Here is a 15,589-nt window from a genome sequence, read left to right on the forward strand (position 1 = left end):
GAGCTACTGGGCCCTGTGTTTGTTATTGTCGTCGTCATTGCTAGTGGTTTCCATTCTGACTGGGTGTGATAGCATATGCCTTTAACCTCAGCACTTTAGAAGCTGGGGAAGGCAGACCTCTATGCATTGTAGGCTAGCCCAGTTTACATAGGGAGTTCCAGACTAGCCAAACAAACAAAACCAAAAACAATTTGCATACTATCTTCAAGAATATCATAAGCAGTAAAATTAATAGAATTTTTATTTATATAATATAAAAATTTTGGTTTAAACTTTTAATTTCACAGCTAAAGTGAATCAAACTTAGAGAAGTTGTCAGAACTAGAACAAAGACTTTCCATGCGCTGTTTGTCCAGAGATCTCCACTGTCCATTTCCCTTTTCACACTTGTCCTGATAATGACCTTTATAGCTGAAGAAGTACAGGATTATTCATGATAGCCTGTGTGTATCACTTCAGCGTGGAAGAGAGCCTTTATATCTTATACCCCACTCACTGTGGCTAGTTATCTTTAAAACTGCCATTTTGTAGCTTTTTTGTTCTTAAATTGGGATTTATTTATTACATTTACATGATCAGGTTGTGCATTGTAGATGGATTGTCATGGAAATTATTTTTTCATTACATGCTTTTGTGTGCATGTGCGCGCGCACGCGTGTTGTCTGTGTCAGTTTGTTTTAATGTCAGTGGTTTTACCTTGGTCACGTACAGAAGATAGTGTTCGCTGTATTCCTGTAAGTGGATTTTCATCTTTCTGTTAGAATATTTCTGTTTTTGTTTGACCCAGGGTTTCATGTATTCCAGGCCTGCATCAAACTGGCTGTGTGGCTCAGTCACTCTCAGTTTTATGCAGTGCTGGGGATTGAACTCAGGTTTTTGTGTGTGCTAAGTAAGAACTAGCTAAGCTATGCCTCTAGCCCCTGTTCTGATACTTCTTGTGAGGCTGTAACTTGAGAACTGTGTAATAAAATATAATATTCCTCATACCATATTCACCTACTTGTTTTAGTGTTCTTTGGATTTTGTTTTTTTTAATTAACTATTATACTGATGATTGCCAAATGGCAATTTTTCAGAGTCCGTCATTCTTCTGTTTATTAGTTGGCATTTTACTGCAAGAGATTAAACAGGATGCATTATTAGCATCCTGTCATGTGAGAATGGTGGGGGATAACAAAGAAGACTTGGAAGTAGCCCTGGGGAAAGATCCACTCACAGCATCTTACCGAGACTTCTGAGCCTCACCGTCTGTATGTGTTCATTCGATTACCATCAGAGCCAACTTTTCTCTCTTATTCTCTGGGTTTTTCATTTGTTACTGTCAGCCTTTTTTTTTTTTTTTTTTTTTTTTTTCCAATGCTGGTTTTAGTAAACCCCTTGGTTCTCAAAGGTATTATAGATGCATCATGTTATTTCTCAGTGCCAGACTTAGAAACTAGTAGCAAGAATGCCACTAGGATATTATTTGGAGAGATTTTTCAACTGTCAAACTTAAACATTACAGTTTGTATTTGTTTCTTTATTAAAAACCACGATTTCACACTGATGATTTTTACTTCCAATTTCAGTCCAACACTGTTGAGTTGATTGTAACTTACCCTCTTACTGTGTGTATCTCTGTGTCTCCCTCCACTGACAGTAAGTTGAATCAGCTGTTATCCCCAGCATGTTTGCCTACTTGTTCCCTGTTTATAGTCCCTTTCCTGACCTCATCAGACTGCTGCTGCCACACTCCAGACCCTGCCTAGTGTGGGCTTCTGCAAGGCTGCTGCTATCCCTATTGCCACACCAGATAGGCGCTGGTCAGTAGTAACTTTTTTTTTCATCCATATACGGAACTTGGCTACTGCTAAGCAATAGAAAGATTGAGATGTGGCGAGAACTTGGAGGAAGCCTTAGAGGGCACTGTTCAGCGTCTGTGGGTAAGTGAGTCCATCAGTGTGAATTTACTTTTACTGAAGCTCTTTATTCACAGTGTGCCCTTCTTACATAACTAACTCTTTAGCCGTTGACAAAGGTCCTCTGTAAATAAGCCTATTTAGTAACTTAATATTTAATCCATTGCGCCACTACTCAGAATTGAGGGGATTTTTCCTAAAAGTTGTTTTGCCACAATAGCATTAAACCATGACTGTATATACCTAACAAAACTTAAGTCGGAAAACATTCCATATTAAGTAAATGTAGCTAATAATATTTATGAACTAGTAGATTTAAAAATACTAAATGTAATAGAAAAAATTTGATACAGTTGAAGATTAGACAGAAGTTTTTAGAGTAAAATTAAGTTGGGAATATCTGTCACTGGTGGGCTTTTTCATTTTGAAGGAAAGCAGGATTTCTAGGTTTTGAACGTGAGGTGTGCCAGTGAGCAGTGAAAGCCATTTCTACTCCTTAACTTACTGGCTTTAAAAGGTTTTCTTTAATTGGGCTTTTTTTTCCTGGGGTGAGGAGTGTTTGATGCCCTCAAAAATGAATGTATGTTATTATATCATGTTCTCCAATAGTCTTGATAATTCTTGGATTCTAGTGTTTTATTTTATCTAGCACCCAATATTAATTACTATGTGCCTGGTAAATATTTGCTATGCAAAGAAATACCAAGTTAACTATATTCAAAATTTTAAGCAGACTTAATTCACTTTATTTTTCTTGTATAAAACCTTTATGTGGTAGCCAGAGCTAGAAACTGGGACATCTGAACAGAGAGTCTACTGTGGGTTTTCACAAGATGGTCAGTGCATTTCTAATAAGACTTGGTGAACATGGTCTCTTTCCAGAGGTTGGGACTCAAATAGTAGTCTTAGAGATGACATCAAAGGTGTTCTTGGCAAAGTTGCCCAGGGTGCCTTGGCTGATGTGTGGCAGTCAGCAATACTGGCCATCAGCAGCAGCTTCTTGGGCACAGGAGCAGAGACAATGCCAAGGATTGTCTTGAGGCAGGGATATGGCACACCAACACATAGCCACAGCGGCCTTCACCTTTCATGGAACAGTAAGGACTTGCCACTCTTGTTCCCCCAGTAGCCTTTGTGCACAGTGATGATGGAAGGCTTGGCCAAGATGATTGCCCCTTGGATGGCAGTGACAACCTCCTTGGAGCACTTAACACTAAGACCAGCATGACCATTGTAGTCCCCATGTCTTAGTTAGGGTTTTTATTGCTGTGAAGAGACACCATGACCACAGCAGCTTTTAAAAAGGGAACATGTAATTGGGGTTGGCTTACAGTACAAGGTTTGGTTAAATGTCGTTATGTAAGGAAGCATGGCTGCACACAAACATTATGCTGGAGAGATAGCTGAGAGTTCTACATCCTAGTCCATTGGCAACAGGAAGAGTGACAGTGGACCTGGCTTGAGCTTCTGAAACTTCAAAGGCCACCCCCAGACACACTTCCTCTAATAAGACCATGCCTCCTAATAGTGCCATTCCCTATGGCCCATGGGGGCCATTTTCAATCAAACCACCACACCACAATAGTGACAAAAGCCTTCAACCTGGTCTGCTGGTCTGCCCCAGCCTAATCCTTTGGAGACATTACCTGGAAGAAATCAGTAGTCGCACGTTTCTTTTTTCTTTCTTTCTTATTTATTTATTAGATGTTTTCTTTATTTACAATATCTCCTTTCCCAGGCCCCCCCCCAAAAAAAAGAAAAAAAAGAAAAAGAAAGAAAAGAAAAAAAACATAGCAAAAACAATCCCCTGTTCCCTTCCCCCTCCCCCTGCTCACCATCCCACCCCCTCCTGCTTACTGGCCCTGGCATTCCCCTACACTGGGGCATAGAACCTTCACAGGGCCAAGGTCCTCTCCTCCCATTGATGACCAACTTGGCCATCCTCTGCTATACATTATGCTGCTGGAACCATTAGTCCTACCATGTGTACTCTTTGGTTGGAGTTTTAGTCCCTGGGAGCTCTGAGGGTACTAGTTAGTTCATATTGTTGTTTGTCTTAAGGGGCTGCAAACCCTTCAGCTCCTTGGGTCCTTTCTCTAGCTCCTTCATTGGGGACTCTGTACTCAGTCCAATGGATGGCTGTGAGCCTCTACTTCTGTATTAGTTCAATCTCACGTTTTTTAATGGGCTGGGAGATCAAATAGATCTCCTTCAGGGACTTGATCCACATATCCTTGACCAGCTTCGTGATGGAGATCTACTCACTCACAGTCTGTCGTGCTTTACCTTCAGGAGCTGTGTCCTCTGAGGAAGCCTCCTCGGCCTCCTAGGCCTGGGCCCTCCTACCCATCACACCAGTGCCACCCACCGTTTGTGTTTTCTTGAAAAAGCTATATTTTAAAAAATCACTTTAAGATTTAAAGAAAAAGTGGCAGAAAATAAAACCAAACATTCTAAAGATATTACTTAGAAATATATATTTCTTGTTTAATATGTTTTAGAAAATAGGATGTTCATCACTTTACAAAACAGAGCCACACTTTAGAAGAAATTTGTTGCTTTATTTAAAAATGATGCTCAAATTACTCAACACTGACTCCTTCCTGTTCACTTTGTTTAACAGAATCATTTGCCATATATTCATGTACTGGCAACTCCTCATTATTTAAGTACTTCACAGTTGTGTCTGCAACTCCTCATTTATATAGTACTTCACAGTTGTTCACATGTTGAGATTAATTGGGTAAAGGCAACAGTGCCCATCTTTAAAGAGACTGACTTGGTATGATATTGTCTTTAAAGAAAACGATAGTCATATCATGTCAGTGTCTATGGAGGCCAGAAGAGGGCAAGCAGCTCACCAGCAGCTGGAGTAAATGACAGGTGTTAGCCTCCTGATACTGGTGCTGGGAGCTGAACTCTGGTAAGCCTGAAGAGTAGCAAGTGTTCTAAATGTGTGCCATAGCTTCAATTCGGTATTAAAAGAAGAAATCTGGATATAAAGGGGGAAATGAATAAACAATTTAGCCACTGTTCCTGGGGTCATAAATTTGTTCTGTGACACACATAGAGATGTTTACGAAAACTTGATTACACATTTCTTTCTCTTACAGTCATTGAGTGTTCTGCTGTTTTGAGTATGTGTATGTGTTTTAAAGAAAACACTTCTAAAGTTCTGTTGCATACTATTTTAGTTACTATATTTGTGATGATAAAATGAAACCAGTTGTTTATGTTCATATGTTATATTTAAATGAATCATTTCTATACTTTTTCTGAATTCTTTAGTTATGCCTTTGTTACTCCTTACCATTTTTATGAGCATAATCACTAGTAATTTATTTTGTTTATTTTACATAATTGTAAAATCTCAGTTTAGAGCAAAACAAAGTTACAAAGTCTTATACAGTATTCTGGAGCTACCATTGGGAACAGAATAACCCAATAATTTTAAAATTTGAATATCCAGACATTTGCTAACATCATTTCGAGTTCTAAAAATTCTACAAAGTTCTTATATGATACAAGGCAAGGAATACATGAACGAAAGTATTAGCATAAGTACTAATGTCTGACCTTCCCAGGTTCAGGGCATGGCTTTAGGTGTCCAAATACAGCATGATGCAGGGATTTAGACCATGTCAGAGACATGTCTTGCCGACTGACATGCAATTAGGAACTCACTTTCTGGTCCTGATAAACTTTCTCTGGCAGCTGGTTGTCATGGTGTCACTCGCAAATGACTGGTGTACATAGTCAGTCCATGAAGCCAACTGAGAGAAGATGGAGCAGGGCTGCAGCTTCTTTACCTCTATACAAGGAATTGCATTCTCTCTTGTTTATTACAGTTTAACAAACGGTTAATTAAAGTTTCATTATCAGAGTCCTGCCTTTTTACAGCGTAGGTTAATTGAAGTTTCCTGTGAGAAGTTATATCTGCCAGTGTAATGAGAACTCCTGAGGCTTTGTAACTTGAAAGTCTTTCATTTGAAATTGAATTTAATTCTGATAAATTCTGTATTGGTACATTGTTTTAGAATATAATATTTTTGTAAACATGCTAATGTTTCAAACATTAGCCATTATGTCTTCAGACTTTTATAAAAGTGTCAGAACATAGAGCACAGAACATTTTATAATGGACAATGTCCATTGTTTTTGTGACTTCTCTTCCCTTGGGCCTATACAAACCTGTTGGAATTTTATAAGGTTGTTTCCATGCTGTACCTGAAGATAGTGTAGTTAATGCCACGGCACTGACCAGCTGTTCTAGCTAATCGCAGTCAGTGCTCTTACCTGCCGAGCCATCTCGCCAGCCCGTTTATGAACATTTTTAAGATTTGGAGGACTAACATTAACTAACATTAACTAAAATTTTAACTTAAATTTTAAATGAGACTTTAGAAACTTTATTTTTAGGTCTGTAATTTAATGTAGTAAGTTCTAAGGCTAGTGACTGCATTGGCTTTGTAAGATTTATAGGATTTATAAGATTGTTTTTTATGGATGACAGGAACAAATGATTTGTATAGTATATTCTCTTAAAGTTTGGATTTCACACTGATTACTGAAAGTTTGGATTTCATACTGATTATTCTATCAGGTATACTTAAGTCAAGGAATGGACCAAAAGCACAATATCCTCTTCACTCTCAACAGCTGACAACTATAAATTAGTGCTTCCATTATGTTCTAGGTCTCTGGGATCTTTTCTAGAACCAAGGATTCTCTAGTGCTGCTTTGAAATGAGATACCCTGAGAGTAAGATTGTATATTTTTATTACAACTCCAGGACCACTCGTAGACAATTCAAAACTGATTCTTTTCAAAGGAGGAATTGTTACACCTTCATCGAATACTTAAAATGGTAATTTTATGTTGGAATGTAATAGTATCTCCTGTAGTATGGAAGCTCACAATATATAGTAAGGCATGACATGTTAGTAGGTAGTTGCAAAATAAGGCAGCTTAGATGTCATGCTATTTGTCGAACCAGTAAGTATGTAAGAATTCAGGGGCAGAGATCCCTGCCAACTAGAGCATGTCATCCCGTTGTAGCCTAGCTGTATGCTTGCTGTGTCCCTGAGCATGGCTCATGACTTTCTTAGAAGGCTGTTTCAGTCAGGGCTAAGGTGGCCTCTCTGTTGAAAGCTATGTTCACCCCTTCCTATCTCTTAATTCTCATTTCCACACCCTATTGCTTTAAAAAAACTTTCACTTTAACTTAGGCCTACTTTTCCTCTTTTTCATGTGCTGTTCCAAAATAGCTACATTGTGGTAGGGCTGGTGAGTAGGGTGTAGGTGGGGCTGATGCAACACAGTGTCTTTCTTTTTTCAACTGAGGAACTACATTTACTGTTGCAGAAACTGCCTTGTTAGCAAAAAAAAAAAAAAAAATCTTTTAATCTCCAGCTGTCTGTCTTTCTACACCGTGTATCCTCCTCTGCCTCTCCTGGAGTTCTGGTTCTAGGTTCACCATCCTTTTTCCTACCATTCAGTGTTCTAGAAAGAGAGATGATGCCAAGTATGAGGCCAAGCCTGATCTACATAGCAAGTTCCAGAACAGAGACACTGTGTCAACAAAACAAAACATGAAAGCCCTAAACTATTGGCTCTTTGAAATAATTATCTTCAAGTTGTTAGAGGGTCTCTTCCAACTTATAGGCCTATCTTCTATCATGAAAAGCTAACATAACTCTCCTGGGTTTTTATGTTACTACCTCCAGCTTTAGTGTAGCCCCTGTGTATACCTGACATCTCTAGGAGAACTACAAGTCCACTTAGGCAGCTGCTTATAATAGATTACTTGTTGGTAACATTTTGCACTTGTGTGCTAATAGCACTAAATTTCTACCAGAAAATATCTTAAGTGTTAGTATGGTGTTTTGAATCAGAAGCTACCTACAATATAATGGGCTTGGACCAGAGTTCACATTCTAGTTATCAGCTGATAGACATATATATGATCATATGGCCAGGTGTCTCTTTATAGAATCTAGAGATAGCAGCTACATTTCACTGTAGCTAAAGGGTACAGTGAAAATGGATGTGTAAGTGTGTATTTAGAAAAAGAGAAAGCTCCTTAATTAGCTGAATGACAATAATAAGTGCTGGGCTGATGAGATGCCTCAACAGGGGAAGGGAATTGCTGCCAACTCCTAGTTCAATTCCTGAAACCCACAGGTACAAGGAGGTAACTGACTATTGAAAATTGTCCTTTTACCTCCACACTTACAGCATACATGTGCACATTTATTTGCACATACGTATACACATACATACATACACACACACACACACACAAAAATAAATCGAAACAACTTCCTTTTTTAAAAGTAAGTTCCTCTTCTCTTAGCACTCTTCATCAGAGGGCAGGTTGTGAGGACAGTCATTTGTGTTGGTTCATCTCATGGTTGATCCATGTATAGATGATAAAGAATACAAAGGAGGCCAATGCAATACTGAAATGGGCGATCAGGAAAATTTTAGAGGAAGGAGTTCCTAGTTTGAGTCAAAGAGAGTAAGGACAAGGTGGGCAAATGGAAGAAAGGAAAGCCAGTCTCAGTTGAAGAATGTCAGGGGCCACAAGGACACAGAGCACATTTAAGAAGCCGCAGATCATCGGGCGGTGGTGGCTCACGCCTTTAATTCTAGCACTTGGGAGGCAGAGGCAGGCAGATTTCTGAGTTCGAGGCCAGCCTGGTCTACAGAGTGAGTTTTAGGACAGCCAGGGCTACACAGAGACACCCTGTCTTGAAAAACCAAAAAAACAAACAACCAAACAACCCAAAAAACAAAAAAGCTGCAAATCATGAAGGGCCATAGGTTACACTGCTGTGCAGTATCTGCTGTTCTAGAAACAGCTTGCTCTGAAACTTACTGTGGCCATTTACTAATTTGTTTATACCTAATTAAGAGTTCTACTTTGAGAAAATTGTAGGCTCAGCATGGGAATAAAAGTACTGACTTGAGAGCTGCTGCAGTGTCCACATGAAATAACATTCATAAATCTGGTATGTAGTACATAGTTAATGTTAGCAACAGTTTTTATTGGTGTCCTAGCCATTTTTAGAATTCGATCTTCCCTGTCAGCATTCTGTAATGCAATGTTCTAGGCTGGTTGTTCAGTTTGCAGAGCTTTAGACAGCAGACCTCTTTTGTTATAACGGAATCAGAAAGACAGAATTTTAAAGGTAGCTTAGCTTAGTTTATTACTCTGTTTTTTCAAAAACTGAACCTGAGTGAAAGAGCTATGGTGGCTGAAGGAAACCGGCCCGCAGTTTCACTTCATACCGTGGGTGATTCACGAACTGGGGAAGTTTCTGTGGAAATAAGCGGGTTAAGAGACAAGGAAGGGACACCAAGAAAGGATGCTTATCAAGGTGTAATCTTTACTTAGAGAAACGGGATATTTATACTTGAGGCGAAACAGTCATGTCTTTAGCACATAAGTGAGAACAGGAATCGAGCATATCAAAGCGAGGACTCCAGGCAGGAGGGCGGATCAAAGTTTTAGTCCATTTTGAATACTGGGCTCCCGGTTCTGGCTTAATCCCTAGCTGGCTCCAGACCCCTGGTGAGCCGAGCAGAGCTGCTGTCTCGAGCTTACAATGAGACCCCTCAATGTAGTCAGCAGGACCATCACAGGTGGCTCTGTGATTTAGGTACACCGCCTGGCAAAGGTCTCTTTCCATTCCAAAGTTTGCTAAAAATCACTGAAACATCAGCCTCTAGCACTTGCCACAGTTTTGAGCAAAATTACTTTGTTAACAATTCCAAACTCTGAATAAATTGCTAAGTACGTTTTAAAAATGCCCTGTCCTCAGACTGTCCTGTAGTGGAGGTGTGGCTGAACAGCACAGCATGAAGATCAGTGACAGGTGGGCAGAGGGATGGGGCAGCTTCAGGTTGGTCTTTGACACTGGGGATTTCTTGTGCAAACAAGCCTTTGTTAGTTTCTTCATGGGGAGGGACATAGGTAGGTTGTATAGAACTTACTCTTCAAGTCTCATCTACTCCATTTATTAAGTAGCACCCAACAAATTGTGCATGAGTGCTCAGCAAAGTACTTATACATCCTTTAGTGGAATAAGCAGATGTTAAAAGAATTCCTTCTCTTCTAGATGATTATAATTAATTAAATTCTTTGGGAAAAAAGTTCTTATGAAGAACTGAATTTAGCTAAGAAAGGACGATTCAACAAAATACAGGAGATGATAGGATTCAAACAGATTTCATATCAGGCCTTTGAGGAGGGAGAAAAATAAGCCACCATAGAGGCTGAAAGAGCAGCAGAGTCTTTGGAGCAGAGGGAGCTAATACAAAACTCAAGTCATGAGAAGAAAAGCTGTTTGCAAGGAACCCCGACATCAAGTGGAAAAGTCAATTCTCTCCCTCAAGTAACTCTGTCTTGTGTTAGGATGGTATTGTTTTAAAGATGCATTCAAAAGAAAATTAGTTTTATAAACAAAACTACTTTAGACCACCACAGCTGTCTACTCAGGTTGAGTAGTATTAGGACTGGACAGTTTCGCACCATTTTTTGAATTTCTTCCTTTGAATCTGGTCTCCTTGGAAACTTGTTGTGCTAGATTGCTTAGATTGGTTCTTTTATTGTTGAAAAATCCAAAGCCAGAGAGAATCTTATCCTGTTTTCCTGGCTGAGAGTTTTGTGTGGGTGGGTGCAGTGCAGCTGTGCTGTGGGTTTTTTGGCAGTCAGACAGGGCAGTTCTCCATGTAGTTCATCTCAGAAGGAAGAAGCCTTCAGTGTAAAAAGGCTACTTTGACTGGATTAGATTCAGCGGAAGGCCCCGAGGCCTGAACTTGTGGCTGATAGCCTCATTTGTTTGGCTCTGTGGATCCAGCAGCCTCAGGCCTGTATACAGGTGTTAGGATAGAGATGTATCAGAAAGGGAACATAAAATCTTTGTCTCAGTATAAAATTGCCACTTAGCAGTACAGTTTTTAAAAATAAGGTTTTTATTAGGTAATTATAATTTGCTTGTTTTTTTTTTTCTTTAAAGATCATGTATTGAAAAGGGCAGTGTGAAAACATTGCATGCAAATGTAAATTTAGAATTTTCTATAATTTATGAGAATACTCTTTTCCTAGAGCCTTTGTGCACAGATGGATCTGTAGTGCTGCATCTATCACTTCCTTGTTGTCTTCAGCCCCATTTGCCCTCTGTTGCGGTTTTCCCCAATCTTCACACTAAGTGCAGACAATATGCAACTCTCCATTTTTCAAGTCTTCCCTAGATACAGCTTACCCTTTACACAGCAAGCAGAGAAAAGCCTCCAACTGAATTCTCATGGTCTCCTCTTGTTTATACCTTTGCTCTTGGTTGTTGCTCTCAGAGTATATAGAGTAAGCTTCTATGCTTAGTGTGCCTGCATTCAGATCCAGTCTTTCCTAATGTGGTCCCTCTGACTTACTGTCTCTTCCTAAAATTAAATTAAATTAAAAACAAACCAAACACAAGTCAGCAGGATTATCTCAGATCTTCAGAATTCTATGGCTTTTATTGTAGGTTTTAGTTGATGTAGGCAAGTAGGAGGACTTATCCTAATTCATTCATTCTCCCTCCCCCATTTACTACCTCCCATTTTTTTTTTAATGATTAGCATGATTTAAACTTTTTCTTCCCCCATCTTTCGTCATTTCTAAATTGCCCCACCTGAATCTTTGCCCAGGGCACTTAGGTTTCACAGCGGTAAACATGTTCCCCATCTGTTCTCTGTTGTATGCTGCAGTGCTTACACTCTGCCCGACTCTCACTGGGTGAGATGCTTTAATGGGCTAGGTGAAGTGTCAGTCAAGTCTATATCTAGTAAGTTGTCTACACCCATGGAAATGAATTGTTTCATCCTTTAACAACTCTGTATTGATGCTTATTTTAGAATTAGTTTTACTACCATTTGTCTGTTTTATGTATTTTTTTTGTTTGTTTTAGATTGTATGCATTTGGGAAAGCAGGAGTGGGTCTCAATATTTTCAGCTTACTATAGAGTGCTAAATACTATTTTACTGCAGCTTATTAAATTTAATTGAAAATTTAATCACATCTTTGCTCCCTCTAAAGTTATATAGATGTGTTTAGATTTTAATTTTGAAAACTCTGCTTTAAACTGTACCTTCTTTTCTGCCTTGCAGTTCACAACTGGACGGTTGAGGATACCCTGCAGTGGTTGATAGAATTTGTTGAACTGCCGCAATACGAGAAGAATTTTAGGGATAATAACGTGAAGGGAACAACACTCCCCAGGTCAGTGGTTACCCAGAGGGGTTTCCATGCGTGAAAAAGTGTGTTGTAGATGCCTTTTTTTCAATTCCAAATTTGTAATGTACTGCTGGGGCTGATGGTAGAAACAAAATAGTATAAATATATCTGTTTGAAGTACTTTATCTTTTTCTTATTTTCGTTATGTTTTTATTCTTTGTGTGTACACATGTATTGCATGTGTGTTTGTGGTGTAGAGTGTGTACATGCAGATGACATTGCATATGTGTGGAGGTCAGAGGACAATTTCTCCTGTACCTTTCACCTTGCTTGAGGCAGGGCCTCTTTGTTATCAGTGTGTGTACATAGCAACTTAGCAGGCCCCAGAGTTTCTAAGTATTCTCTTATCTCTACCCACTAACCCACCCAGGAAGTGAGTATTAAGTGAATCCCTCTACCCTCAACCTACCCAAGACGACTTCTTACCTTCAATTTAGTTTTCAGTATACTCTGTTCATCTGAAACACTTGAACACTGAGTGTAGTGAGAGAGCTTTTCAGCTGAATAAGAACTGTTTTTAAGACCGGCAGTGGTGGTGCACACCTTTAATCCCAGCACTTGGGAGGCTGAGGCAGGTGGATTTCTGAGTTCAAGGCCAGCCTAGCCTATAGAGTGAGTTCCAGGACAGCCAGGGCTATGCAGAGAAACCAAAAAAAGAAAAAGAAAAAAGGGACTGTTTTTTAACATCTACTAAGAATATTTCATAAGTGTCTTAGTAGTTTTACTTTTTTTAATGTGTGTGAAATGCTAGTAAAATGCTGACATAAATTATTATAAAATACTTTGCTTCATAAATTTTGCAATTCTAGTAAGTTATAATAGAAAAGAACTTTAGAAGACAGTAGCTCATCAATATAGCAGCACAATTATTAGCCTACAGAAGGCTTTCATTATCTGAATTTTTTTAAATTGTTTCTGAAGTAGTGTGCTTTAATACAGATGAGCCTTCAATGATTATATCAGTATTCGAACTGGTAATTATGTTGCTCATGTATTGAATTTTATATACTGGAAATACTTTGTTTACTGCATATTATTTTTTCTATATACAGGATAGCAGTTCATGAACCTTCATTTATGATTTCTCAGTTGAAAATCAGTGACAGGAGTCACAGACAGAAACTTCAGCTCAAAGCACTGGATGTGGTTTTGTTTGGGCCTCTGACACGTAAGTATCTCTCTCATTCAGTGATACAGTAGTGCAGCCTGCTCCATCCCTGTTGAAGAAAACAGACTTGAGAGAAGCAGGCAACCACGAAAAACCTTTCCATAACCATGAAGGAAATGCAGCTTGTAGAATGAGCTTTCCTCCCATAGAAATAGGAACTTTCAAAACTAGTTACTAATATGAAAAGCTGTGAAGCTGTGGCAAACCTGAGAACCTCTCAGAATCAGAAATCTAAGCAAACCCCTTGAGACTGTAGTTGTCTGTAGTACATGTCTTGCACGGCACGCGAGAGAGAGCATGTGCTCTGACAATATGGAACACTGAAACTTTTTAGCATACACATAAACATGGATGCACCCTGGACTTTGTAGTCTAGCAACCTGATATTTCTGTAGAGTTCACGTACTGGAAGCATGCAGAATATCTTGTGGCCGAAGCAGTAAGTGTTTAGGCAATATTTTAGTTAGGGTTCCTGTTGCTCTGATGATAGCCATGACCAAAGCTAATTGGAGAGGAAAGGGTTTATTTTTATTTGGCTTATACTTCCACATCATTGTTTATCACTGAAGAAAGTAAGGACAGGAACTCACACAGGGCAGGAACCTGGTGACAGAGCTAACTCAGAGGCCATGGAGGATGCTGCTTACTGGCTTGTTCCTCATGGCTTGCTCATTCTGCTTTCTTATAGAACTCAGGACCACCAGCCCAGGGATGACACCACCCACAATGGGCTGGGTGCTCCCACATCAATCAGTGATTAAATCACTAAATACCCTACAGACTTGAATATAGCCTGATCTTATGGAGACATTTTCTCAATTGAAGTTCCCTCTCAGATGACTTAAGTTTATGTCAAAATGACATAAAAGTGGCCAGGAAAGGCAACTCACCACTATAAATTACATTTCCTTGGAGCCCTGAAATACTGCATTATATTTCATTAGCTATCATGTATCTCTCTTCTAATTAGTCCCTGGAAAGTTGGTATATATTGACAGACAGGGCAAGGTTAAAATGATATTTGAGTAGAGATTTTATGTTTTACATTCCTGAAGACAGTAGCCCTTGTGCCTTCTGGTTTATATTTGCAGTGCTGAGTTGACATCATACCTGGTAGGTTAGGGAAGAAGGATCCTACATTTCATTTTCTCTCCTCCTAACCCCTGTATCCCAGACAACTGGCCACTTGCTAACGAGCTATGGCCCTTGAACCCAGGGCTTCTCAGTTGTGTACATGGTAGAGCAGTGGATGTTTGTTACTAGTAGTAACAAACTATGGGGAAGAAGTTTTCCTGTCAGTTGTGGCATGCTCAGGAATATTTCTGGCCTCTACTTAGGGAGTACCAATAACAACTTCCCCAGCACCTCCCTATGTGTTAACAAAATATTGTTATGTCTGCTTGGGGCGGTAGTATTATATCCTCTAACATTATGGACCACTGATGAGAGTAATTTATTGTAAAACCACATGCTTGAGGAAATGCCGTATGGTGAATGGGTGATTCTCCAGTTTGTACCTCAGTGGCAGTGACGTAGCCTAACTGAAGGAAATGGAAACAAGTTATGGGATCCCTTCACTCTGTGGGGACTTTTTTCAGGAGCATAATAAGATCTATCAGAAAAAGGCCTGGTATATCCATATGTGTTTTTCTTTGCCTTTCTGCTGGTTTTGTATATTAGATAGATCAAATAAGCATACTCATCGTTGGAAGAGTTTTGATTTTATAAAGCTAGAATTTGTATCTGGTGGAAGGAGATATTTAGTTTTGTTTGCTTTTCTGTATATTTTCATTGTATTACACTCAAAAATTAATTTAACTATTTGCCTTTTTTTATAGGCCCACCTCATAACTGGATGAAGGATTTTATTCTCACAATTTCCATAGTAATTGGTGTTGGGGGTTGTTGGTTTGCTTATACACAAAATAAGACATCAAAGGAACATGTTGCCAAAATGATGAAAGACTTAGAGAGTCTGCAAACTGCAGAGCAGAGTCTTATGGACTTACAAGAGAGGTAACTGAAGCACCTCACTCCACACGGGTGGGCGTGGTGGCTCATGCTGGGAGGTGAAGCTTGGAGGTTCCAGTCAAGGTCATGAGATCAGGGTCAGCTTGTGCTACTAAGTACTTAAAAATCTAAAATAAACCAGGTGGTGGTGGTGCACGCCTTTTATCCCAGCACTTAGAAGGCAGAGACAGTCGAATTTCTGAGTTCGAGGCCAGCCTGGTCTACAGAGTGAG

At 39.4% G+C, this 15,589-nt stretch overlaps 1 protein-coding gene across 2 annotated transcripts in view; it reads left to right on the forward strand.

The window, feature by feature from the left end:
* Nucleotides 1–15,589, forward strand: part of Stim2 (stromal interaction molecule 2) — a 137,888-nt gene that overhangs the window by 107,253 nt on the left and 15,046 nt on the right. For both annotated transcript variants that reach the window (XM_031342296.1, XM_031342297.1), the window contains exons 4-6: nucleotides 12,052–12,163; nucleotides 13,231–13,346; nucleotides 15,185–15,362. In XM_031342296.1, the coding sequence (XP_031198156.1) occupies nucleotides 12,052–12,163; nucleotides 13,231–13,346; nucleotides 15,185–15,362 (406 nt within the window). The remainder of the gene's footprint in view (nucleotides 1–12,051; nucleotides 12,164–13,230; nucleotides 13,347–15,184; nucleotides 15,363–15,589) is intronic.

Source organism: Mastomys coucha, unplaced genomic scaffold, assembly GCF_008632895.1.
Source record: "Mastomys coucha isolate ucsf_1 unplaced genomic scaffold, UCSF_Mcou_1 pScaffold22, whole genome shotgun sequence".
Lineage (NCBI taxonomy): Eukaryota > Metazoa > Chordata > Mammalia > Rodentia > Muridae > Mastomys > Mastomys coucha.